This window comes from Chenopodium album, chromosome 24 (genome assembly GCF_948465745.1).
Source record: "Chenopodium album chromosome 24, dcCheAlbu1.1, whole genome shotgun sequence".
NCBI classification, from domain to species: domain Eukaryota; kingdom Viridiplantae; phylum Streptophyta; class Magnoliopsida; order Caryophyllales; family Amaranthaceae; genus Chenopodium; species Chenopodium album.
The window spans coordinates 25,120,222-25,146,838 of NC_137857.1; the positions used below are offsets into that span (position 1 = coordinate 25,120,222).

The 26,617-nt window shown below is 40.6% G+C and overlaps 1 protein-coding gene and 1 non-coding gene across 2 annotated transcripts in view; both read left to right on the plus strand.

Moving 5' to 3' along the window:
* Positions 1-2,301: 2,301 nt before the first annotated feature.
* Positions 2,302-26,617, plus strand: part of LOC145611205 (phosphoglucan phosphatase DSP4, amyloplastic-like) — a 44,852-nt gene continuing 20,536 nt past the window's right edge. The window contains exons 1-9 of the mRNA XM_081666500.1: positions 2,302-2,458; positions 2,566-2,635; positions 2,736-2,789; positions 3,131-3,230; positions 3,405-3,481; positions 3,557-3,633; positions 4,803-4,883; positions 13,180-13,312; positions 15,324-15,383. Of these exons, the coding sequence (XP_081522626.1) occupies positions 2,433-2,458; positions 2,566-2,635; positions 2,736-2,789; positions 3,131-3,230; positions 3,405-3,481; positions 3,557-3,633; positions 4,803-4,883; positions 13,180-13,312; positions 15,324-15,383 (678 nt within the window). The 5' untranslated portion in view covers positions 2,302-2,432. The remainder of the gene's footprint in view (positions 2,459-2,565; positions 2,636-2,735; positions 2,790-3,130; positions 3,231-3,404; positions 3,482-3,556; positions 3,634-4,802; positions 4,884-13,179; positions 13,313-15,323; positions 15,384-26,617) is intronic.
* LOC145612852 (small nucleolar RNA R71) lies at positions 25,438-25,543 on the plus strand. Its single transcript, XR_014106764.1, has one exon. It is a non-coding gene; the product is annotated as a small nucleolar RNA R71 (small nucleolar RNA).

The window sequence follows — 26,617 nt, forward strand, 5'->3', positions numbered from 1 at the left end:
TAGAAAATAAGAGAAGCTTCTTGGTTTATGCAGCAAGTGTAATATGTAAATATTTGTATACCAGTTTCCTACTAATATCAGCAACTGGTGTGATGTTCTTGCTGCTAAGTGTTTCAATTTGCTTAAGTTGGTGAGCAACACAGTCATTCAGTCTGTCACCATTTTCTTGTACCCTGTAAGTGTTAAGGTTATGAGCAAAACTAAACCAAAGCTACTCAAATAGCTACAACATATGAAGTATGCTAAATTGGCAGTTTACAAATTTAATGTACCAGTCTCTGAGTGCAACAGCTTTGGGACAAGTTGGATTTGGATCAATGGTTGTTGACATAGAAGATGCTAGGGAAAAACCTAGCAATATTTGTTTACTGTCAATTAATGCTGAAAACAAAGGTACCAAATATATAGTTTTTTTAAGTATAGTTAATTACCTCTGTGTGTAGCTGACTTTAAGTGCCTGAAGCTTACAATCTTGGAAGAGTTATACCAGTCAGTAAACTTTTCACAGACAACAGTAGCTAGTTCTCCATACACAAAAATAATGAGTGATTGATCAGCATGACTTATTTTAGCAATTGTATTTGAAGAGATAAACTTGTATTTTTTTCGTAACGGTAGGTCTGTAGTTTAATCTAGATGTATCAAAAAACCAGCCCGACCCAACTATTTTTTTTTTTTGACTTGATAGATTTATAATTTGACATGACTCGAATGTAAATTAAATGTAGTCCTAATCAAATTAGACTTCAGTGAACTTGACCCGTATTGACACCTCTAACTAATCTAAATTAATACTCTCTCCGTTTTTAAATACTTGCTCCACTTCCCATTTCTGGTCGCTTTTAAATACTTGCTTTATTTCTTTATGTGGAAAACTTTTACAATATTTAATTCATTTTTCTCAACTAGCGGGATCCAATCTATCTATAATTATACTAAAGTAGAAATCACTGGTATCACCATTGCCTATGTGTCAGCTTTTTATTAAAATATTTTCCACCAGAACTATAAGTGACATCATCCTGTTTTTTTTTCTTTTTTCTTTTTTTCTTTCAAGATAAAGATAATGTTTGGAAAAGTTAAATTAATTACACATTTTCATAAAAACTTACTCCCTCCGTCCCAAATTACTTGCAACGTTTTGACTTTTTGCACTATTCACACATCTCACTTTAACCATCTTTTTTAGCTTTTATATAAAAGCCAATGTAATCATGTAATATGTTGTTGGGTCTATTTTAATATATAGTTTCTTAATATAAACTTTTATATCTTATGTAATTATATAATAAAAGATATTAACGGTCAAACATGTGCATCGGCAAGCGTGTCCAGTCAAAATGTTGCAAGTAAACTGGGACAGAGGGAGTATTTTTTTTTTTACTAAATTGACTAACAACAAAGTTTTCTTATATTAACCACTAAACACTAATGCTAGCCTTTTAAAAAAATTTCTATTTTAATTATGAATTTAATTAGAATTTAACATCATGTCTTCTAATATATATGATCAAATATTTTATTGCTAAAACCGTGCATCGCACGGGACTAACCTAGTAGACTAACTTATGATCAAATATTTTACCTTTCGAGTTCTTCATTTATCAATCCACATTTTTATTCCCAATTAATCTCATCCCTCTTACCAAATGCCCTTAAGATTATCTCTCCTCCAACTTACCTTCCAATAAGGCCCTGTTCTCTTCACCTTAAAAAAATAATATTAAGTAAAAATAAGTTCAATTTAGTAAAAATAAGTTCAATTCAGTAAATTAATTTCAATTCAGTAAAAATAATTTCGGTTCAGTATAAATAAGTTCAGTTCAGTAAAATTCAGTTTTCTTACAGTTTAATTATAATAGAAAATCAGTAAAAATAATTTCAGTTCAGCAAACATAATTTCAGTTTAGTAAAATTAATTTAAGTTCAGTAAAAATAATTTAAGTTCAGCAAAAATAATTTCAGTTCAGTAAAAATAATTTCAGTTCAACCAAATTAAGGTGAAGAGAACAGGGCTCAAGGGCCTATACTCTTCAGATTATTTGTAGTTTAGTTCAGTTCATTTCCTAATATTCTACTCTCATAAAATATTCAGTTCAGTTTAGTTCAGATCAGATCAGTTCAGTTCAATTCAGTCAATCAGAACAAACTCAAACCCTATTACCTTGATATTTTATTATTTTCTTCAATTTCTACCTAAAAACTCTACATATGGAGAAATGAAGCGAGTATTTAAAAACGGAGGGAGTAATGTAATAACCCAAATTCCAAAGTAGAAGATCTAACCAAAAAATATCTGTTACACTCTCAATCTCCCACCAATTATTTTGTGCATTTTTATAGAGTACTCCCCTTTCAGCTTTACAAAGAAAGAAGAAAGATCCCCTCTTTTTGCTGTCCCTTTTATCTTTTGCATTTTTTATAATTTTGCAATGAATTGTCTTCAGAATTTTCCCAGGTAAACGGTTTAAGTCGTTAATCTTACAATTTTAAATTATTGTTCTTGTTTTTGCTTATCATTTAAAATTGTTTATTTATTTGTTTGGTATTTTGGGTTATAATCAGGCTTTATGCTTTGCCATCTGAATTCTTCAAACCCCATGAAATTAAATCTTCAAGCTTTGTTAATACGTTGGTATGCTCTCTCCCTCTTTCAAATTAGTGTATTAATTTGTTGATGATATTGAATTTTCAATATATTTGTGTGTTAATTTGTTTTGGGGTGGAATATGTAGCCTGTGATGAATGCAAATGATCTGGGTATTGTCCAGAGTAGTGTGGCTGTAAAGGTTAGTAATTGCCTCTTGTTTCGACATTTTGATTTTCGGGTTTCAATTTTTGAGTTGTAATGTGCTATGATTTTGTCCATTTTATTGCTGAATATTGTTGTTTGATTTGATTGTGTTGAGAATGTGTTATGTGGGTCTAGTCATTTTTGAGCTCTCAATTAAGAAAAAACAGTACTAATTTTGTGGGTGATAAAAGGAATGGAAATTGTGGCTGCATGTTGTTGTTTAATACAATTCATGTAACTAGTTGGTTTTAGGATATTCTACTTGTGTTTAGTGACTTTGTGTTAGGTTCTTGTATACATCATGATATAAAGGATAGTGTACATGTTACTCTGCAGGCAGTTTCTGGCTCGAAATCCAGCAGTGAGATGAGCGAAGTTGTAGAGGAGAAAAAATCAGATGTATACAGTGATACCATGACAGAAGCAATGGGTGCTTGTAAGTCCGAACTTTACTAGGTTTCAATGAATTATAATGATGAGCCGATGAGCTTGTACACTGTTTGTTTTGTTGTTCTGTATATGAAGAGCTTTGCTTTTTCGTCTGTTGCCTTTTATTGTCTGAGGTATCCTCTTTGCTAGTGTATACCTGTTCTAATTTTTGAATCCACAGCTCTGACTTACAGGCATGAATTAGGGATAAATTATAATTTTATTCGCCCAGACTTGATTGTCGGTTCATGCCTACAGGTATATTTTCTTCTGCCTGTGCTTGCTTCTATGTCTTGAAACTTTTTCTTCTATAACACATTATCTCAAATGCAGAGTCCTGCAGATGTTGACAAACTTCGAAATATTGGTGTTAAAACAATTTTCTGTCTCCAACAAGATCCAGATCTAGAGTATCCTCTATTGGTGTATAAGAGTCTTATGGTGGCTTAAATTTGCGGAAATTTTGTCAGAAAAAACCTTATAAAATTTTTTTGGCAAGAAGAAATCAGATTGTAAAATTTTTTTTGTTGAAAACAACCTAAAATCTCTAATCACTCAATTAACCACTAATTTTTCTTTAATTCTTCTAATTACTTATAACTCTCACTAACTATTTTATAACTAAGTATATTTTTTAATCAAAAAAAAAATACACAAAAACCACCCTCACCACCATTAGTCAGCCACCCTATCTTTCTACCCTCCCATGGCAGCAACCCCCTCCCCCAACCCAGCCGCCGCCTGTAACCTCTCACCCCCGCCGAACCGACCCCCTCCTTTCCCCTTTCCCCTTACCGACCACCTTCCTTCGGAAAACCACCCACCAATACCACCTTCCGCCATAACGTACCACAACCAGAAAACCACCCCAAAACCCAACCAAAACGATTCATACGCAACCAAATTCCCTCCTGAATCTTCAATGAATCCTCCTTAAATGCTCCAATCTCTCTCCTCCCATCTAATTACAACTTCAAAATCCCTCTTTAAATGCTGCAATTGCTTTTGAGTTGTTTCAATTACTTACTGGGAAAATTCAATTTGGTGTGATTCGGGGTTGGATTCATTTTTGGGTTAGGGTTTAGGAGGGTGGTCGCGACAAGGGTAAAGGGGAAAGGGAGGGGGTCGATTCGACGGTGGAGGTTGGTCGGCGGGGGTGGGGGGTTCTAGGCGACGGCCGGAGATGGGGGAGGGGGCTGCTGCCATGGGAGGGAGAGAAGGAGAGGGTGGCTGGTGGTGGTGAGGGTGGTTTTTTTTTTTTAAAAAATTTATAAATCAACTTAATTATTAAATAGTTAGTGAGACTTATGAGTAATTAGAAGAATTAAGGGGAAATTAGTGGTTAATTGACTGATTAGAGATCCCAGGTTGTCTTCAACAAAAATATTTTACAATCTGGTTTCTCCTTGCCAAAATTTTTTTATAAGGTTTTTCTAACAAATTAGTTGTTATAAATTGTTTTTTCTGACAAAATTTCCTAAATTTGCAAACATTGAAATATATTGAATCCTTGTATAAATCTTTGCTGTTTATTTTTTTCTGACATAAATACTCTTAATGGTTTCTTAACTTATTTTAGATATTTTGGAGTTGATATCAAAGCTATTCAGAAGTATGCAGAAAAATATATTGATATAGAACATATCCGTGCTGAAATAAGGTTGTTGATCTATCCTTTGAAATTCCTTACTGCCTCTTGAATCTTGAGCATTTGCAAGCCATACTTTCAGTGGCTATAATAAACGAATATCAAAATTTTCTTTTGCTCCCATGTTCTATACTCAAAACTCGACATTGGGTATATTTGGACAATCTTGTTTAGGCCAAAATCTGGTATAGTATGCTTTCAAATGGGGTGGTAAGCAGGGTGGGTTAATCAGTATTTGAGGGAGGGGCACATTAGTCATAGCCTATTAGTAGTGTCTTGAGGAATAAGTTAAGAGTTAGTTATGAGACTTTTTCTATAAATAGACCTCATTAGGAGGAGTAAGGATCATGTTGAATATTGTGAGGATTCTTATTGGGAGAGAGTGAGCCTCTCGAAAGCTCATGTTAGGAGAGCATCCACCTCTCTAAAGTGGAATTATCGTTTGATTAGTGTTATTCACATATTATCAATATAATCAGCATTATTCTTCCCTAATTTCTGCCATAATTAGAGCTGAAATCTTGTCAGAAACCATGCTAATTCCTAGCAAATGGTATCAGAGCAGTACGGTCTCCAGTGACCTTGCTGAAAGTCCGGCGAACAGTGAGTTCTGTGACATGTTCACACAGTCCAAACTTGGGGCAAAAATAGATGAAATTACAGATCGATTGTGCCAGAACATAGAGAAAATTTTTGACGATGCAATTTCTCGGATCAGATCAGGGTCAGGTGTAATCTATGAAGACTTGGAGGAAGATGAACATCAGGTCAGTGAGTCGGCCACCTCTGAGTTGTCTTGTGGTGAGGATGAACCTCCATCACAGGAGGACAAGATGGTGGAGGAACTGAAAATTTTCAGATCTGACCGGTACTTCTACTCCGTCGTGAGCGGCCTCTCTAGTGGCGCAATGGTGGAGAAGGCCAATTTGGAGATAAGCTCTACCGTCGACGACCTAACCGGTGGTCTTTGCAGTGGCGCGGGTGTGGAGATTGCAGGTGGAGGACTTGTGAGATAAGAAACTTGTTCTAGTAATGGTAAGACAAGTAGATCTGGGAGTATTTTGAGTGTTTTCCCAAGAGGTTTTAGTGGAGGTGGAGAGGAATTTTCTGCCGGTAGATATGGTGGCCGGAAAAGTAGGGGTCAGGAAGGTGTTGCCGGCGAAAAACAGAGTTATGAATGTATTAGTCTCGCACGAAAATCGCCAAGAGGAATGTTCGATCGTGTTGGTGCTGGAGGAAGCGGGTCTGGTGGTGGCCCTGGTTTTTATGCCGGCGAGACAGGTGGTGTTGTAGGTTGTTGGAGCAGGGAGTGTGGGCCAGAAATTATGAACATTGTTTTGAGTAGTGGGGTGAGGAATGGTGATTTCTCTAGTGGATTTTCCGGTGGCAGTGATCTGGACGGTGGTGCCTTGGTCGGTGGCTATACAGGGTCCTTGGTAAGCGGCAGAATCAATGGTGGACATCTTGAACTGCTGCTGCTTGGTGTTTTCCAGAAGTGTCTAGAGAGAGAGGTGTATGATGGAAGGCTGAGTGGGTCTTTGGTTGGCTTGGAGAGGAAGACAGAAATGGAATATGCTAGTAAGGGTATTTTGGTAATACCACTTATAGCAATTATAAAGGATTTAAATCAGCTTTGGTCACCTGCTACAAACGTGATGAATGGCAGAAGTGGGGTTACTGACTTAAGGCCCAACTTTCCTTCTCCAACACTCATTACCCAATCAGTCAATTACCATTCTCTAGCCTTTCATCTCATCACTTCACTTCTTATACGGTCCAACTCTTTAACCCATAAAAGCCAATTTTGTACGTCATCAATTTTTGGAGATAATTGCAGCCCACTCTCAATCACTGCTGTTGCTGAGGTCATCAAGTGTTGCCGAGATCGAGCATCAAGTTCCGATTATAAACCACCTTGAGGACAAGGTGAATGTTTGGGCGGCGGGTATTGCAAGGAATCAGTATTTGAGGGAGGGGCACATTAGTCATAGCCTATTAGTAGTGTCTTGAGGAATAAGTTAAGAGTTAGTTATGAGACTTTTTCTATAAATAGACCTCATTAGGAGGAGTAAGGATCATGTTGAATATTGTGAGGATTCTTATTGGGAGAGAGTGAGCCTCTCGAAAGCTCATGTTAGGAGAGCATCCACCTCTCTAAAGTGGAATTATCGTTTGATTAGTGTTATTCACATATTATCAATATAATCAGCATTATTCTTCCCTAATTTCTGCCATAATTAGAGCTGAAATCTTGTCAGAAACCATGCTAATTCCTAGCAATGCAGTACAGGATGGGTCGATACAAGGTGGAAAAGCTTATAAATACACCACCTACCTGGTACCCATGATGGGTATGACTTTTGACATCCACACCTGTCCTCTTCCCGTCAAAGTCATGCCCTTACCTGCTCCACCTGGGCTGGTGGCGCGTAATATACCAGATTGCCATCTTACTCTAAATCCTTGTGCCCAGAATCCCCAGATCATAAACAAGGAGTTAAAAGGAAGGATTGGGCTTGCAATGGCTTAAAACATTTGTTTATTTCTCAAGACCTTGGCTTCAAATTTCGTCCATAAATTTGAATTTGTTTTATATAGATCATGGAAAAGTACATGTAAAGTGGAGGTGTCAGTTTATGGTAACAGCAAGGTTTCAGTTTTAATTCGACATGAACAGTGTAATAATGCCGCATGTATTATTAAAACTTTGCTTGTAGGTGATGCATGTTGAGTGCTTCTTGTTTATGCAAGGCATCAGCCCAATGTTGAGCCCAGGCCTGCTATACAATTCACTTATGCTCGAAGGAAGTCTAAATCAGCTGCATCTAATGGCTGATTGTGCTGGAAGAATGAGCTGGATTTTCTGTTACAAGTTGTTATCCTTAAGGGCAGCTTAGTAATTCCGTTCTAGTTTAATATTCCCTAAGCAGTTAGTTTGTTATGGCTAATTGTATTTAATAAGGAATTCGGCTGTAGAAATGATTATGCAAAAAATATAATTAAGTGAATGAACTTGGAGAGATTCTCTTCCTCTCGAATGAAGAGCATTTGTATTGCTTGATTGCTTTGATCTTCAATACAAAATATCAGTTACTTGTCTGAATTTTCTCTGTTTCTTCCTAATTACAATCCTCTGTTTTAGCTAAGTCCTAGCAAATTTGGTATCAGAGCAGTTGCGATTCTTACCGGATAAGGAGATGGCTCGCTTGACTCATGCGCAGCGCCTAGACTTACTGGAGCAGGAGATTGCCGGAGTTCCTGGTCGCGTGGCCCAGGAGGTCACTGAAGCTCTGGCAGCGCTCAAATCCGACCTCACTGCCCAGTTTGCTGCTGGAGCAGAGAGAAATCGGTCGATCACCCTTGGGAAACGGACCACCCTATCAGTGGGACAACCCGTTTGCAGGACCGCAACCACGGCTGGAGCATGGTGATGGCGGTCAATCGAGTTGGAGGCTGAGAAAACTCGATTTGCCCCTGTTTGATGGCACGAACCCCGACGGGTGGATCCTACGAGCTGAACGTTTCTTCCATTTTTACCGGTTGACGGCTGAAGATCAGATGGAGGCTGCGGTGGTGGCGCTCGAAGGCGACGCCCTGTTGTGGTACCAGTGGGAACACCGGCGCCACCCGTTACATGCTTGGGAAGATTTGAAGAGATTGATACTCCGCCGTTTCCGCACCACCGCCACGGGTACCCTTCACGAGCAGTGGCTTGCTCACCAGCAAACCGGCTCGGTGGCCGATTACCGTCGCCGATTCATTGAACTACTAGCTCCGATTGAAGGGGTGCTTGAGGAAATCGCAAAAGGGCAGTATATCAATGGATTGAGGGAGGATATCCGGGTCGAGGTTCGGATCTTAGATCCGATTACCTTGGATCGGGCAATGGAGCTTTCCATGAGGATTGAGGAGAAGCTGAAGCTCAGCCCAAAACCGAGGCCCAATTCCAGCCTACCCAGTTGGAGAACCCCGAACCCAACTTACAGATCCAACCCACAAACTACCTACCCAAATAACCCGAACCAAAACACAAACACAAACCCAAACCTAAACACAAACACCCACCCTTCCCAAAATCGCACCACCACCCCATTTTCCAAAACCACCGGAGAAATAAGGCGGTTGACGGAGAAGGAGGTTCAGCAGAAGAGGGAGCAGGGATTATGTTTCCGTTGCGATGAGAAATGGAACTTGAATCACCGCTGTTGCCGCCACGAACTGAGTGTGTTGCTCACGGAGGATGACAGCGACGGAGAAGCTAGTGAGCAGGGCGAGATCGCGGCGGCTGAAATTGAAGCACCCGCAGCTCCGCCTCTCTCCACACCTCTTGCGGTGGAGCCGGGAGTATCTATTTGCTCAGTTATGGGAATTACCAGCCCAAAAACTATGCGCCTGGAAGGTGTGATCAATGGCGGCAAGGTGGTGGTAATGGTGGACCCTGGTGCGACTCATAATTTTATTTCCACGGTGGCGGCGAACCATTTACAATTACCCATCACGGAGTCTAGAAGTTTTGGTGTCACGTTGGGAACAGGGGCGGCCGTGCAAGGTGAAGGGGTTTGCGTTGGGGTGTTGTTGGAGCTGCAGGGACTCGTGGTCAGGGAAGATTTCCTTGTCCTACCATTAGGCAATTCTGATGTTATCTTGGGGATTCAATGGCTCGAAAAATTGGGAACGATTGCTTCTAATTGGAAAACACAGACTCTGCGTTTTCAGGTGGGTGGGGAGTCTGTCACCTTGAGGGGAGATCCGCAGCTGGGAAGATCTTGTATCACACTCAAGGCTATGGTAAAGACCATATCAAAAGCTGGCCATGGTGTTTTGTTGGAGTTTAATTATCTGGAAAATTCTGGGGAGGAGATTCCGCCATGTCCAGAAGCTCTCGAGCCCCTGCTAACTCAGTTTCAAGAAGTGTTTCAGATGCCTAATGGGTTGCCCCCTCAACGATCGGTGGATCATTCAATCACCTTGAAGAGTGGAGCAAATCCAATCTCAGTTCGTCCCTATAGATACCCGCAGTATCAAAAAGATGAAATCGAAAAGTTGGTGAGGGATATGCTTGCAGCAGGTATAATACAACCCTCTACTAGTGCTTTTTCTAGTCCTGTGCTGTTGGTAAAAAAACGAGATGGTTCATGGCGTTTCTGTGTTGACTATCGTGCTTTGAATAAAGAGACTATCCCCGATAAATTTCCTATTCCTGTAATTGATGAATTGTTGGATGAATTGTTTGGTGCTACTGTATTTTCTAAATTGGATCTTAAATCTGGGTATCATCAGATTCGGGTCAAGGAGTCGGATGTTCATAAAACTGCTTTTCGAACCCACGAGGGCCATTATGAATTTTTGGTGATGCCCTTTGGCCTCACCAACGCCCCTGCCACTTTTCAGTCGTTAATGAATGACGTGTTTAGACCATTTCTCAGGAAGTTCGTCTTAGTTTTCTTTGACGATATACTTGTTTACAGCAAGTCTATGACAGAGCACCAAGAGCATTTGCAGCAAGTTCTGTCCACTATGGCTACGCATTCCCTTTATGCTAACCTCAAGAAATGTGAGTTTGGGAAGGCTAAGGTGGCCTACCTTGGTCATGTAATTTCAGAAGATGGGGTTGGAGTTGATGCATCGAAGATTCAAGCTATGCTGGAATGGCCCGTGCCTCAAGGTCTTAAGGAGCTCCGGGGTTTTTTGGGACTCACGGGGTACTACAGAAAATTCATTCAGAATTATGCCTTGATAGCTAGCCCTCTAACTGATCAGCTTCGCAAGGAGGGATGGGGTTGGACAGAAGAAGCCACTAAATCCTTTGAGGCATTGAAGGCCGCCATGACTCAGGCCCCTATCTTGGCTATGCCCGATTTTTCTCAGCCATTCATTGTTGAAACAGACGCTTCAGGTCATGGTTTAGGAGCTGTGTTGCTCCAGGGAGTACACCCAATTGCGTACTTCAGCAAAGTCTTGGGGATGCATGCTAGGTTGAAGCCTATATATGAGAAAGAACTTATGGCAATAGTGTTTGCTATCGAAAAGTGGAGACATTATCTTTTGGGAAGGCAATTTGTGGTACGAACCGATCAAAAGAGTTTGAAGTTTTTGTTGGAACAAAGAGAGGTGGGGCAAGCATATCAAAAATGGGTGAGTAAGTTGCTGGGGTACTCCTTTGAAATTCACTACAAACCCGGCCCTTGTAACAAGGTTGCTGATGCTTTATCGCGTCAATTCTCACCTGAACTCTCTGCTGTCATAAGCACATGTGGACTGAGTTGGGAGGTTATTCGTGGTTTCATTACCAAGGATCAGGCCCTGCAAAAATTGATATCCCAATTGCAGAATGGAGAGGCTGTTCCTAAATGGTTTTCACTAGAGAGTGGTATTCTGAAGTACAAGGGAAGAGTGGTGCTTCCGAGGAATTCTGAGCTTATAACCCTGTTTCTAAGGGAATTTCATGACTCACCTGTTGGTGGCCATGCTGGGGATCTGAAGACTTATCAGAGAATGGCTGGGGAATGGTATTGGGAAGGCATGAGGAAGGATGTTTATAATTATGTCAGACGTTGTCATGTGTGTCAGCAAAATAAATCTTCTACTCTCTCTCCTCTTGGCTTACTTCAGCCCTTACCCATTCCGGACACCATTTGGGAGGACGTTTCCATGGACTTTATTGAGGGATTGCCCAAATCCTTGGGGTGGGACTCAATCCTTGTGGTGGTTGACAGGTTGTCCAAGTATGGGCATTTCATTCCTTTAAAACATCCATTCACTGCTCAAATTGTGGCTCAAAATTTTTCCAAGGAAATTATCCGTCTTCATGGCATGCCATCCTCTATTGTCTCTGATCGGGACAAAATTTTTCTGAGTATTTTTTGGTCGGAGTTATTTAGGCTTCAAGGCACTCAGTTGAAAAGAAGCACCTCTTATCATCCTGAGTCCGATGGCCAAACTGAGGTTGTGAACAAGGGTGTAGAGTCCTACTTGCGTTGTTTTGTCAATGGAAAACCCAAGACATGGGCTACCTGGCTGCCTTGGGCAGAATACTGCTACAATACTGCTTTTCACAGTGCCACCAAGTGCTCTCCTTTTAAGGCTGTGTATGGCAGGGATCCCCCTTCCTTGTTGCGTTTCATACCTGGTAGTACTAATGTCTCTTCACTGGAAAATCAGTTGCTGGAGAGGGATGCCATTTTGGATGACCTTAAATTTCATTTAACCAAAGCTCAGATTTATATGAAACAATATGAGAATAGGAGCAGAAGGGATGGTTCTTTTCAGGTTGGGGATTTGGTCTATGTGAAGCTCAGACCATATAGACAGCAGTCCTTGGCTAAAAGGTTGAATGAGAAGCTTTCTCCGCGCTATTATGGTCCCTATCCTGTGCTCCAACGTATTGGGGAGGTTGCCTACAAGCTTGAACTACCTGCTACTGCTCGTATTCATCCTGTTTTCCACATCTCTCAGCTCAAGCAAGCCATAGGAACAGGACATAAAGCCTCTCCCTTGCCTGTACAGCTTACTTCTGAGTTAGTGCTTGAAGTGGAGCCAGAAGCTGTTCTTGGAGTGAGGACTACTCAGGCTGCTACAGAAGTTCTGGTTCAATGGAAAGGGTTACCTGATTGGGAAGCCACCTGGGAGGACTTCACTGAACTTGATTGCAGATTCCCTCACTTCCACCTTGAGGACAAGGTGAATCTTTGGGAAGGGGGTATTGCAAGGCATCAGCCCAATGTTGAGCCCAGGCCTGCTATACAATTCACTTATGCTCGAAGGAAGTCTAAATCAGCTGCATCTAATGGCTGATTGTGCTGGAAGAATGAGCTGGATTTTCTGTTACAAGTTGTTATCCTTAAGGGCAGCTTAGTAATTCCGTTCTAGTTTAATATTCCCTAAGCAGTTAGTTTGTTATGGCTAATTGTATTTAATAAGGAATTCGGCTGTAGAAATGATTATGCAAAAAATATAATTAAGTGAATGAACTTGGAGAGATTCTCTTCCTCTCGAATGAAGAGCATTTGTATTGCTTGATTGCTTTGATCTTCAATACAAAATATCAGTTACTTGTCTGAATTTTCTCTGTTTCTTCCTAATTACAATCCTCTGTTTTAGCTAAGTCCTAGCAGTTTAGTGGTGTGTTGCACTGTACATATAAACCTCTCTACACAATCCACGCAGTGAGTTTCACACTTGGTGGTAGTGTTCTTTCATTAAGGCTGTTCTATCTAAAGATTAAGGCATTACCATTAAGATTCCACATGCGCTGTCATGTTGGTTAGCCCTTTTGAAGGATTTTGGATTAATAATTTAAATATTACAGGGACTTTGACGGGTTTGATTTACGGATGAGGCTTCCAGCTGTGGTGAGCAAGTTATATAAGGCTATGAACCGAAATGGAGGCATTGCCTACATACATTGTACTGCTGGAATGGGTAGAGCTCCTGCTGTTGCGGTATGCTCTATATCACTTATGTTCTCTTTCGTCTACTTGTGTTTATCATTTTGTTTTTTCGTGTCTACTTTTGTTCAACTGTGTCCTTTTCCTATTCAAACCCCTGTTTCTTCATTTGGATTTACCGCTGAAATATTTTGCTAATATCAGATGGTCAAAGTGTAAAAATGTTTGTGAACTTGTTGGTCTACCAATTTATCCTGTCCTTATTGTAATTAAAATATATTATTTCGTATTAGGTTTTTTGTCATGAAACATAGTCAATGTTTAATCAAATGGGGTATACTTTCTAGATAATTGTAATGAACTGACTTTGCAACACAAGAAATAAGAACAATAAAACAGGAAATAGCTGAAAGATTCAAGCTTTCATAAATTCCAGCCAAAAGGTTGTCTTGATAACTTGAGGTTATCACTCTCAAGAGGTAACTTCAGGCTATCAAACTCTCACAAAGTTCTCAATACTCAACATAACATCAAGGCTAAACCCTTCTTCATTATATGTACAAAACATACTACCAAAAGTACTACAATCCTTAATTGCTAATTTGTCTTCACTAGCTGACCACAGAGTCACAGCAGAGCAGTCCCTCCTCCTACCATGTTGCTCGCCCCCTTAGTGGAACATTAATGACTGTTGTTTGCTTGTTGCTGGTCCCCTGTTGCCAGCCAAGTCACGGTTCTTCTCCCTCCTAGTATACACCTTCAGTGGTGGCTGTACGGTCTGCTGCTGATTCATCACAATATTTTCTTTCTAAACTTTTTTTTTTCCTTGTATAATTTAGCTTACAAAAAAGGTAATAAATCGTGAAAGTCAAAGAACAATAGGGCAATACTGTGGCTTTTTTTTTTCTTTTCCTACTATGGTTGCTATTAATACTTCTTTAGTTATTATAGAACAATCTGACAATACAAGAAGTTCACACAATTAGAATTGGACTGTTTTGATGAAGCCCAAATATAATGATATTTTAATTCTACCGTGTGAGGTTAGATTTGATTCGGTGACCTGAAGTTTCTGCATGATTACTTGAAATTTTTGTAAACTGTTGGAATCTTTTGACCATATTACTAAACAAGATATAGGCAGCCTTTATGTATTACATTATTTTCGTCTCGTAGCCACCCAATATTGTTGAGTAACTGCCTTTAATTTTTTTTCCCCCACAAGTTCAGCCTCTGAGTTTGTTTATCTCAATTCGTTAAATAAATATCAATTGTGTTAGCAAGTTAAACTGTGTCTGCCGGAGGATGTCTGAGCTTATAGTGCTCACTGACATTATGGATATGTGCTTGCATGTGCTTGCGTTCGCGCGCGTCATGGAAACTGAAATTATGGCTTCAAAAGTTTTGTGTCTAAAGTTATATTCCACTGCTCAAGATCACATAAAAGTGGATTTTGGCATTCCAGACTCAATCTCATTGTAGATTATCTGGCAATTTTTTCTCAGACCTTGAAATTGATGTAATGATGGCGAAAATGAGAAGGGGGAAAGAAGACTCAGTAATGGTGATAATGAGAGGGGGTAAAGAAGACTCCACATTTGAAGTGAAATAATTTTATACAATTTGGACCCAAAGCAGAGAAAAGGGAGGGTGGGGAGGATTTGTAAGGAGATTGAGGTGTAAGGGGGAAAGTTATACTGCATACAGAAAGTGATATTATTGGCATTAACATTTCCAATCCCAAAACCAACATTATGTTATTCAAGGATTATGGAGTCTGAAAACTAAAAATGGTGATCTATACCTACACATTTTGCCAATAGATCACTATCAACACAATAAAAATACATGTATTATATTTGTGTTAATCTTTTTTTTTTTTTTTTTTTTTTTTAAATGTTTATTCAGCACCTCACCTTGAAATTAGAGATGCATTTACTTGGTCTATTTATAGTCTTAAATTCTGGCAGATAAAAGATGAAAACACTTCTCTTTACTTTCATTGCTGCATTGTTTCCTATTGCACTTGTCGTGCTTTAATCTAAAACTCACGATTGTATTGCAGTTGGCCTACATGTATTGGGTTCAAGGATATAGGCTAAATGAAGCCCACAAGTTACTGCTGGTATGTGTGCATTCTTTCAATTATTCATTTGTGCTGCATGGATCTATTATTTGTCAATGCTGTTTGATTTGGCACCATTTATTTCCCAAGGGAGTAAGTCATTTGATGTTTTGATCTAAACTCTTACTAAAATAATTTTTTTCTAAAGTCGAAAAGAAAAGGGATTCATGCCCTTGAGTGCTCCTGCGGTCCCGCCTTACCAATTTTATATGATATACTTTAAGAAACCACTTAAAATTTCGAAAGAAACCACTTGAAATTTCGAAATGATAAAAGAAGACTGATATTGCCAAATTTGTATAAACATACAAGGTATTTGAGTATTTCCAATCCTTTTTCCAGAATTCTAATTGGTCCTGGATTTTTTTTTTCCATGACACAATCGCGAGGGTGAAATACAATCCATTACATCTGGATTGAAACTTGAGAACCTCACCTTTACTTCTCTATTCATTCGGTCAATAAGAGCACGTAAATATGGCAAATAAAAATTTGCCATAAAAGCCAAGACAATAAATTTTAAAATTTATGCCTTTAGGGTCCAAAAGTCTCCAAACTTAATGTGCTAACCAAGTCTGAGGGAAATTCAATGTACGTGGTGCCTGTGCAAGAGCTTTAGTAATTTGTATATTTTATAATAGTGTTGAAATATTAATATCATACGGGCGGAAGTCCGTGATTTACAGAAAACTCATATTCCCTCCTGATTCTTGGGATAATATGTCCTAGTCTGCAGTCTGAATAAGCCAAAAAGAAGTGAGGATGGCAGTAGATGAGTGAGGTTGAAACAGGCAGTAGTTGAGCTTAGGGGTGCTTATCGAGCGAGTCGATCACGAGTTGAGGGGTGCTCGACTCGACTCGAAAACTTTTTACATGTGCTCAACTCGTGCTTGACAAAGTAATAATCGTGTCGTTAAACGACTACACCTAAATCAAATGAATTTATAACGCTCTACCAACCTAATACGAGTATAGGGTAAATAGAGGGGTCGAATCACAGGGAGGCATGCATAAACACCGCATTCATTACTTAAGGCTTAAGCTATCTCGGAACAAAAGGTGTGAATAACTAAGAGATCAAACTAAGAGTGAAATGGACTAAAGATCAATATAACTAAACACCAAGGGGAGTGGGTAGGCGAGGATGCTATTTGAACATGCAACAACACGAAAGCAAATTGGAAGTGAGCTAAGCATACATGAATATCGAAACTAAACCCAATCTAATCTCCTTCCGGAGTTAATTGGCTTCTCCTAACATAGCCTCTATGCTTTCACACTAAAACCATATATTAGGAGGTGCAATCAAAGAATTATCGATAGAAATGAATCTCAACTAAGTCAACTTCCGTTTCTTGTTAGCAAAGAATCACCTTTAATCAACTAACAATGTACACTTGCAAGAAGATCAAAGAATATCAAGCATGCAAAGGTTTAATCACAAACAACTCAATCCCAATATTACAAGCATGAACAAATAGCAACTACACCATCCCCACACCCTTGGCTAGATGACTACTCACAAATCATATTGAAATCAATATCAATCATCAAATCAATAAGCTTCAACATGATCAATAAGCAAAGAAGGAAAATCAAAGTAAGCAAACAAAACTAAATACAAAAGTAAAGAAAGAGAGTAAGAGATTGCTCATCAATTGAAGTTGAAGATTTACAAAGGATCAAACAAGCTTCTTCTTCAATATCCAAGTTCATCAATGAAAATCCACACTCTCTCTCTACTAATGATGTTTCTCTCTCCAGATTAGGGCTAACAATGTTGATAAGATCATAAAATAAGCTAATCCCTTCCATTACATAAAAACGTTCTAAATAACCGCCTAAAATAAACCGTACAAGCAGCTGGAATAAAAGAGTTGGTCCGACCGAACAGTGGGAAGGTTCGGCCGGACCACAGGGTAGGTTCGGCCGGACCACAGGGTAGGTTCGGCCGAACCCTGGGTAGGTTCGGTCGAACCTCCCCTGATCTTGGTCTGGTCGAACTTGGGAGGTTCGGTCACTCCTGCAAAACGGCCATTTTCCAGCTTGAAACTGTCAAGGTGGTTCGGCCGCACCACAAAGTAAGTTCGGCCGCACCTAGGTTCGGCCACACCTTCAGGGGGTTCGGCCGAACCTAGTTGATTCTTCCTTCCTTCAGCTTCTCTTGATCTTCATGCTCCTTCTTCATGGCACGCCATGCATTTCAAAGTTCGCTCGAAAAGGCCAAGAACCTACAAAACAACAAAGAAACTCTAGTAAAACCAACAAAAGGGGAAAAAGAAAGGAAACACAAGAAAAGAAAGGAAAAAGCAAAACTAAGGTAAATACGCTTAAAGAGGCTCAAACAAGTGCAAATGAGGGGAGAATCCTTAGAGAAAAGGGGTGGAAAAGTGGCATAAATGCCACTCATCAAAATCCCCCACACTTGCCTTTTGCTTGTCCTCAAGCAAGGAATACTAAAACAAAAAGACAACACACACAACAAACATGACATGACAAGGCTTTAAGAAAACCGATCAAACCTCAAGGTAGGAAATGCTTCAATTGGATTCAAATGTAGGGACATGCATCAAAGAATACTTACCTTTCTCAATTCAAGAGGGAAAACACGTTCCAAGATGCTCATGGTTGAAGGAGACAAACCTAAGCTAAGCATAGAGAACTGATGATTTCATCTTCCGCCCTAGCCCCAACTAAGACGGTCCACGTTCTCTCCACTAGTTTCCATTCATCCCCTAGTTAGCTCCTCATGATTCCTCGAGGGAACCGGAAAAGATATTTCTATGTGGAACGATGAGGTTATCCCGACGTCTCAGCTATGCATACTCTCTCTATTTGAAATCCATCTCCCTTCACCGTTCTTTGACCGCACTACTCAAGTCTAAGGGTCTTAACTCGGGTTGTAATGTCACGGCTAGGGGTTAAGGTTGGGAATCAATTTGAAAATTTTGGTGGCAAATCCTAAGTGAAGCAAAAGAGTGGCCATCTCTCAAGAACAACCTAAGAATTGAACCTAAATTCAAATTGCAACCTTCAATACAAATTTCACAACATTACTTCATTTCTCTTTCTCTTTTTTTTTTTTTTTTTCATTTCTTTCTATTTTTTTTTTTTTTTTTTTTTTTCAATTTTATTTTCCAAATTCTTTTTCTTTTTTTTTTTTTTTCTTTTTTCTCTTTTGGTCTTCATACGTTGCATCCTTCCTCACAAACTTTTTGCAAATATTTTCTTTCATGAACAACTTCCAAAATCTCACTTGAACCAATATTCACAACTTTCTTGCCCCAAAACGAACACTCTCAAACTCGAACCTCACAAGCCAATGGTTCGCTAACTACAAGGGTCGGTAGAACATAGGCCGATAGGTTTGTAATATGGCTAGATCAAGAAAGGGGAATAAGGCCCAAATTGGTTAGCAAGTGGGTGGATGTAAAAATGAAAACCAAATTTGTAACAAAACACAAAGAAAATAAAGAAAAATGAGAAGAAATGCCCTCTTCCTCTTTTAAAGTTGTTTGGTCACGTTCTCGGGAGTTACACACCAACACAAAGATTAAGACATGCATAGTTAAGGATCCAAAGCGCCGCTGACAAGAATGATGAAGGCTAGAATAAATGACGCTCACACGGGGTAAAAATAAGCAAATACCAACCAAGGGAATCCTATTCACTACGGAGAGTAACACCATCTTACCACTTTCCCGTGAACTAGGGGTTCAAACGTCCTCAAAAGTTCTAAACCGGGCTACCTTAGCTTATAATGTGTCTAATTCAACCTTAAGCATTCTCAAACCGTGTAAGCCCTCATCAACTAGGAAGGTAAATATTCAAAGACATGTCATCAAAAAGGCACACAAAATCTCAAGTCCAAATAAATGAGAAAATCCACATCAAAAATATTTCAACTTGCCATAATCATGCTTGTTACACAAAAGAGAACAAGAAAAACACACAAGAAAGAGGAAGAAATTAAAAAGGTTCATAATCGAGGCATGTAAATCAAATATATCCCAATCGACATACAAGTGATCGTTGATATCAACATCAACGATCCCAGGTTCCTTAGAACCAAAATCAATCAACCTCGAACCATTCAACTCTTCCTAAACTAGACCTAAACTAAGCACTCAAAGAAAAAGAAAAAGAAAAAGAAAAAGAGGAAAGTTCTCACCAAATGCCGCTTGAAATAGAAGACAAGGTAGTATATCCAATCTCACCACGGGAGCTCGGGATGCTCCTTAACTTCCTTCATCTCGGCTTCCAAGCTTCAAGAAAGGCGAGCCAAGCAAAAGAAACTACAACAAAACAAGAGAAAGTTAGAAAACAAAGAGAAAGACTAAAGAAATAAGCAAAAAGAAGAAAAATAAATAAAAAGCTATCTACAAAGTTTGGATTTAAGGGGATTTGGATTTTCGAGAATTTTGGATTTATTTCTCGAGAGCATCTCCACCTACAAAAACTCAGGAATCATCAAAGAAAATCATCAGAAATCAGCAAAAATAATCATAAAACATCATCATCATCACCATCACATCACAACACCATCACCACATCACCATCATAACATCATCATCACCATCACAAAGCCATCAACAATAACAAGGCCGCTATCCTCACTATCCTCCTTATGTGCAAGCTACTACCCTACCACTCTACCCTCCTATGTACACTTCAACCAACCAAAAGGACATCCTCCCCCACACTATTCTTTTGCTCATCCCAAGCAAAAGTTACAAGTTAGAAGACCGGGGGGAGGGAAGGGAACCCTCATCACGGGTTATCATCTCCTCGGCCCCTAGGTTGAGGTGGGTTATCGGGATCAAACCCGGGAGTGTCCATGAAAGGGTGAAAGGGTTGGTTGAAGTGCTCATAGGGCCACCCTTGGTCACCCCAACCGCCATCATATGGAGTAGGGGTAGATGTGGACGCCGGGTTATAAGCCGGATCACACCAACCCGGACGATAGGGGTCGTATGGTGGGGTGCCAACGCGTTGGGTAGGGTCGATGGGACCTTCCCAATAGGCGTAGGAAGGGGGGGGGGTGGGGTTTGCCATACCTCTGGATTTCACTTCACAACAACGTCGAAAGCTCAAGCATGAGACAAAGAGATATATTTGGGATGATCTGATCTTGTGGAAGAGAGGGGTCGATGGTTTGTTGAGGAGATGCGTCCCCAACGACGAGGTTCAAAATGTTCTCCATATGTGCCACTCTTCTCCTTGTGGTGGGCATATGAGTGCTCAAAAGACCGCCTTAAAGGTTCTTCAATCTATGCTCTTTTGGCCTTCTCTATTCAAGGATACTTGGATGTTTGTCGAGACTTGTAATAGATGTCAACGGATGGGGAATATTTCTAGAAGGGATGAGATGCCGCAAAACCCCATCCATGAGCTTGAAGTTTTTGATGTATGGGCTATAGACTTCATGGGCCCTTTTATTTCTTCACATGGGAACAAGTATATTTTGGTCGCCGTTGATTATGTGTCTTAAGTGGGCGGAGGCCGTGGCTTCTCCAACGAATGACTCTAAGGTGGTGGTCAATCTTTTCAAGAAAGTGATTTTCCCGAGATTTGGTGTTCCAAGAGCAATAATTAGTGATGGGGGATCGCATTTCAAGCACCACACCTACGTTCGACTACTTGATAAGTATGGGGTGTCTCACAAGCGAGGGCTTGCTTACCACCCTCAAACGAGTGGTCAAGCGCAGGTCACCAATAGAGAACTCAAGGTGATTTTGGAAAAGACGGTTGCTAGGACAAGGAAGGATTGGTCCTCCAAACTCATTGATTCACTATGGGCCTAAAGGACCGCCTTCAAGACTCCTCCTGGCATCAATGATCACGGCATTGTTGCTTCGGACGAGCAATTTTGGCCCTTCTATGAGTCACTCATCAAGCGTCCAATCCGTTCTACAAGATTCTTTTGCCCCACAACTTTGAGGAATCTGAATAGAGAAGGCCAAAAGAGCATAGATTGAAGAACATTTGAGGCGGTCTTTTGAGCACTCATATGCCCACCACAAGGAGAAGAGTGGCACATATGGAGAACATTTTGAGCCTCGTCGTTGGGGACGCATCTCCTCAACAAACCATCGACCCCTCTCTTCCACAAGATCGGATCATCCCAAATATATCTCTTTGCCTCATGCTTGAGCTTTCAACGTTGTTGTGAAGTGAAATCCGGAGGTATGGCACCACAAGCCAAATAATTCACAATATCTGCATACCATGGTGCCGACTTCACCTCAAGAACATATAGCACATCATCCCTTAGAGCATCCTCTATTGGCAAACCATCATCCTTGAACCTTGCACCGCCCAACCTTGAAAGGTGATCCGCTACCACATTCTCGGCTCCCTTCTTGTCTCTCATTTCATAATCAAAGTCTTGGAGAACTAAAACCCATCTCAACAACCTCGGTTTAGCTTCCTTCTTTCCTATTAAATATTTGAGAGCCGAGTGGTCGGTATACACAATTGTCCTAGAACCAATGAGTGAATAACCGCTAGGAACTCCTTCTCGGTAGTTGTGTAGTTTCGGTTGGCATCATTGAGAGTTTTAGACAAATAATGTATGATATGAAGTTTTCCATCCTTTCGTTGCCCAAGAACCAAACCAATAGCCTTGTCGCTTGCATCACACATGAGCTCAAATGGAAGAGACCAATCCGGACCTTGGACAATAGGGGCGATGCAAAGGGCTTCTTTCAACCTACAAAAACCTCTTGACAAGCATCATCAAATATAAACTCTTTATCTTGTTGCAATAGGGATGTGAGGGGCTTTGCAATCAATGAAAAATCTTTTATAAAACGCCGATAGAACCCGGCATGGCCAAGAAAGGATCTCACTTCCCTCACGTTGGTGGGGGGAGGGACTTTCTCAATGACCTCTACCTTGGCTCTATCAACCTCAATGCCGGCATGGGAAATTTTGTGCCCAAGAACAATCCCACTTTCTACCATAAAATGACACTTTTCCCAATTCAACACGAGGTTAGCCCTCTCACATCTTTCCAAGCAACGAGATAAATTAGATAGACAATCTTCATAGGTGGCTCCTCCAACGGAGAAGTCATCCATGAAGACCTCTATCTCATCCTCAATCATATCACTGAAAATAGACATCATGCAACGTTGGAATGTTGCGGGAGCATTACAAAGCCCGAAAGGCATCCTACGATACACATAAGTAATGTACGGGCATGTGAAAGTCGTCTTCTCTTGATCATTGGGGTCGATCGGGATTTGGAAAAATCCCGAGTAACCATCAAGGAAACAATAGAAGGAATGCTTTGTAAGTCTCTCCAACATTTGTCAATGAACGGTAGTGGAAAATGATCTTTGCATGTGCTTGTGTTAAGTTGGCGATAGTCAATGCATATGCGCCAACCGGTGACAAGCCTAGTGGGCACTAGTTGATCATGATCATTTTTCACTACCGTCATACCCCCTTTCTTAGGCACAACTTGCACGGGAGATACCCAATCACTATGAGCAATTGGGTATATTATTCCCGCATCAAAAAGCTTAGCCACTTCCTTCTGCACAACCTCTTGCATGGAAGGGTTAAGCTTCCTTTGCCTTTGTCTAACGGGTTTGGCATCCCCCTCTAGATCAATTTTGTGCATGCATAAAGAAGGCCTTATACCTTTGATATCATCAATGGTATAACCCAAAGCTTTCTTGTGTTTTCTCAAAACATTGATCAAGAGGGAGGTTTGCTCCTCCGTTAGGTTGGAATTAACAATTACGGGGAAAGACTCATCGGAACCAAGAAATGCATACCTCAAGCCCAAAGGTAGAGGTTTCAAGTCTACCTTTGGTGCTCCCTTACCATTGGTGCTCTCTTCTCTTTCTTCAACTTGAAAGAGATCATGGATGTGAAAAGCCTCTTCCTCCATGCACTCACTCTTGCTTTCCTCAAGCAAATCCTCATTAAATTGTATGTCGTCCTTGTGAGCACCTATCTTGGATTCATTCAACAACACACTTTCAAGAGGATCATTAGTAGCATGCAAGTAGGAGCGAGAAAATTCATTAAGCACGGTATCAAGAACATCTACTCTAAAGCATTCATCACTTGAGGAGGGTTGTTGCATGACATTATTCAAATCAAATTCAATGGAATCATTGTCAATTTTCAAAGATATCTTACCCTCCTTTACATCGATGATAGCTCTAGAAGTAGCTAGAAATGGCCTACCCAAAATTATAGGAATCCTCTCATCCTCATCCATCTCTAGCACATAGAAATCCACGGGGAATGTGAACTTTCGTACCCTAAGGGGAATGTCCTCAACCTTACCCATGGGGAACTTAATGGAACGGTCCGCTAGTTGGAGAGTAATGTTAGTGGGGGAAAGGGTTCCTACACTAAGCTTTTGGTAGACGGAGTAGGGCATGAGACTCACACTTGCTCCTAAATCACACAAAGCTTTATCAAATTCAATGCCATTTATAGAACAAGGGATGGAAAAACTACCCGGATCCTTCAACTTCGTAGGAAGTTTGTTGGAAAGAATTGCACTACAATTGGCGGTCAAGCTCACCGTTTCACTCTCCCTTCTCCCACTCAAAAGGTCTTTCAAAAACTTGGAGTAATGGGGCATTTGTTTCTTGGCATCAACAAAAAGAAGGGAAACATGCAAATTCTTAATCACATCCAAAAACTTCCCAAATTGAGCATCAAGCTTAGCTCTCACAAATCTTTGGGGAAAAGGTAGTCACTCCTCTCTAGGTTGGAGATTTAGGGGCAAGGGGGTGGTTTCTTTCTCCTTTGGCACCTCAACATCTTTCTCCTTCTTAACACTCAAAGGCTCATTAGTTCTCTCACCTCCCTTCTCTAGCTCTTCCTCATCTTGGGGTTCCTCCTCAAGCAAACGGTCACTCCCTACTATCTTCCCACTCCTTGTTGTCACAGCATACTAAGGTTTTGGGTTGACTCCTTGACTTGGGATGGTAGAAGAAGATGAAGAAGAAGATGAATTAGAAGCAAGTTGAGCAATTTGGGTTTCAAGCATTTTCATGTGAGCATTGGTTCGCTTTTTATCCTCCTCATATCTCCTCTTATCCTCTTCATTCCTCCTCTTATCCTCTTCATGCATTTTCATTATGGCCTCTAGCTTAGCCATCACGGGATCATTTGGAGGGGCTTCAAGTTGAAAAGGTAAGGTTGTTGAGGAGGAAGTTGGGGTTGATGGAAACTCGGGGGCCTATTGGTTTGGGCATAATTAGAAACATTTTGGCCCCTATTGCCTCCGGTGCCTTGGTTGGGAACATTGCTTTGTTGATTGTTTCCCATGTTACCTTGATCACCAAAATTTTGATTTTGATGGTCATGGTATCGGGAATTAGGTTGTTGGTTTTGATTATCATATCCCCTTTGGTTAGAGTAGCCTCTTCCATTGAAATTGGAAAGGCCTCCCCCACCATGGTATTGGTTATCATAACCACCACCACTTTGGTTCTAACCACGGTTTCTACCTTGATTCCAATTCCCCATTTGATTGGAGTTTGGCCTCAAGTTCCCTACATTCCCCATTCTAGGAGCAAAATTCATAGCATTAATATCTTCCACATTATCATCATGTTCATGGGGAGGGGGTTGAACTTCACAAGCATACACACAATGGGAGTTATCATGATCATATGTTTCACAATTAGAGCAAAACATGCATCCTTGAGGCATTTTATTATAAGGAGAGGGGGAAGAGGTGGTCATACCACTGCCTCCCTTGGTTGAAGGGGAGGTATTACCATGAGGATTGGATTTTTCTTTCATCCATTCGTCCATTTGCTTGGCCATCTTGGAGATTTGGGTAGATAGGTTGTTGATTGCGTTGGCTTGCTCCAATGCATAGACACCCTTACTAGAAGTAGCCTCCCTTTCTCCTTCATACCAATCATCATAATGCTTTGCGGCTTCCTCTATGATGCACTCCACTTCATCCTCTCCTTTGTTCATGATTGGACCGCCGGCCGCGGCGTCTAGGCTTGTCCTCCCTTGAGGTGTGAGACCTCCATAAAAAGTGTGAATGAGTTGATACTTGGGTATCCCATGGTGTGGGCATTAGCGTTGAAGCTCTTTGTACCGGTCCCATGCCGCACTTAGAGACTCACCACTCTTTTGGCGAAAACCTTGAATCAAAGACCGAGCCTTGTTGGTCTTCCTATGGTTGTAAAATCTCCTCAAGAAAGCTGTAGTTACTTGGTCCCAATTTGTGAGAGAGTTAGGGGGCACCTCCTTCTCTAGCCATTCTAGACCTCTCCCAATTAAAGAAAATGGAAACATCTTGAGGCGAATATAATCTTGAGTCACTCCATTGGCTTTGATTGTGTCACAATATTTCTCAAACTCTTTCAAGTGCTCATGAGGACTCTCAAACTTTCCACCCGAGAATTGTTTCCTCTCTATCAAAGCAATCAAATTGGGCTTGATTTCGAAATTGTTGGCTTAAGTGGTAGGAGTTAGGATCCCACTTTGTGCTCTAAAGGCTTCGGGAGCCCCAAGACAACTCAAAGGTGTATTCTCTCCCATTTTAGAACCTTCTTCACTTTCGGACTTAAAGATTGAAAAGGGGTTGATTCCCGGACTTGATGGTGAATTAGGGCTATCTAAGTCTTCACTTGAGGGTGAAGATGGTGGAGTATCTTCCAATTCTCTTACTCCTTCTTTCGTCGGGGTGTGAGAATTTCTACTCCTCGCTTCTCTTCGAAGTAGGGACAAAGACCTCTCTAGCTCCGGATCGATGGGAATCAAAGACCTTGAGCGGGTTCGTCCTCTGTTCATACAACAAAGCTAAGGAGAACGTAAGCACTGACAAGTAACAAATACTAGCAAATACTAACAAACAAGAAGTGAGATAGTCTCAAATAAAGCAATGAAAAAGCAATTGAATCCGTCTCCCCGGCAACGGCGCCAATTTGACAAAGTAATAACCGTGTCGTTGAACGACTACACCTAAATCAAATGAATTTATAACGCTTTACCAACCTAATACGAGTATAAGGTAAATAGAGGGGTCGAACCGCAGGGAGGCATGCATAAACACCGCATTCATTACTTAAGGCTTAAGCTATCTCGGAACAAAAGGTGTGAATAACTAAGAGATCAAACTAAGAGTGAAATGGACTAAAGATCAATATAACTAAACACCAAGGGGAGTGGGTAGGCGAGGATGCTATTTGAACATGCAATAACTCGAAAGCAAATTGGAAGTGAGCTAAGCATAC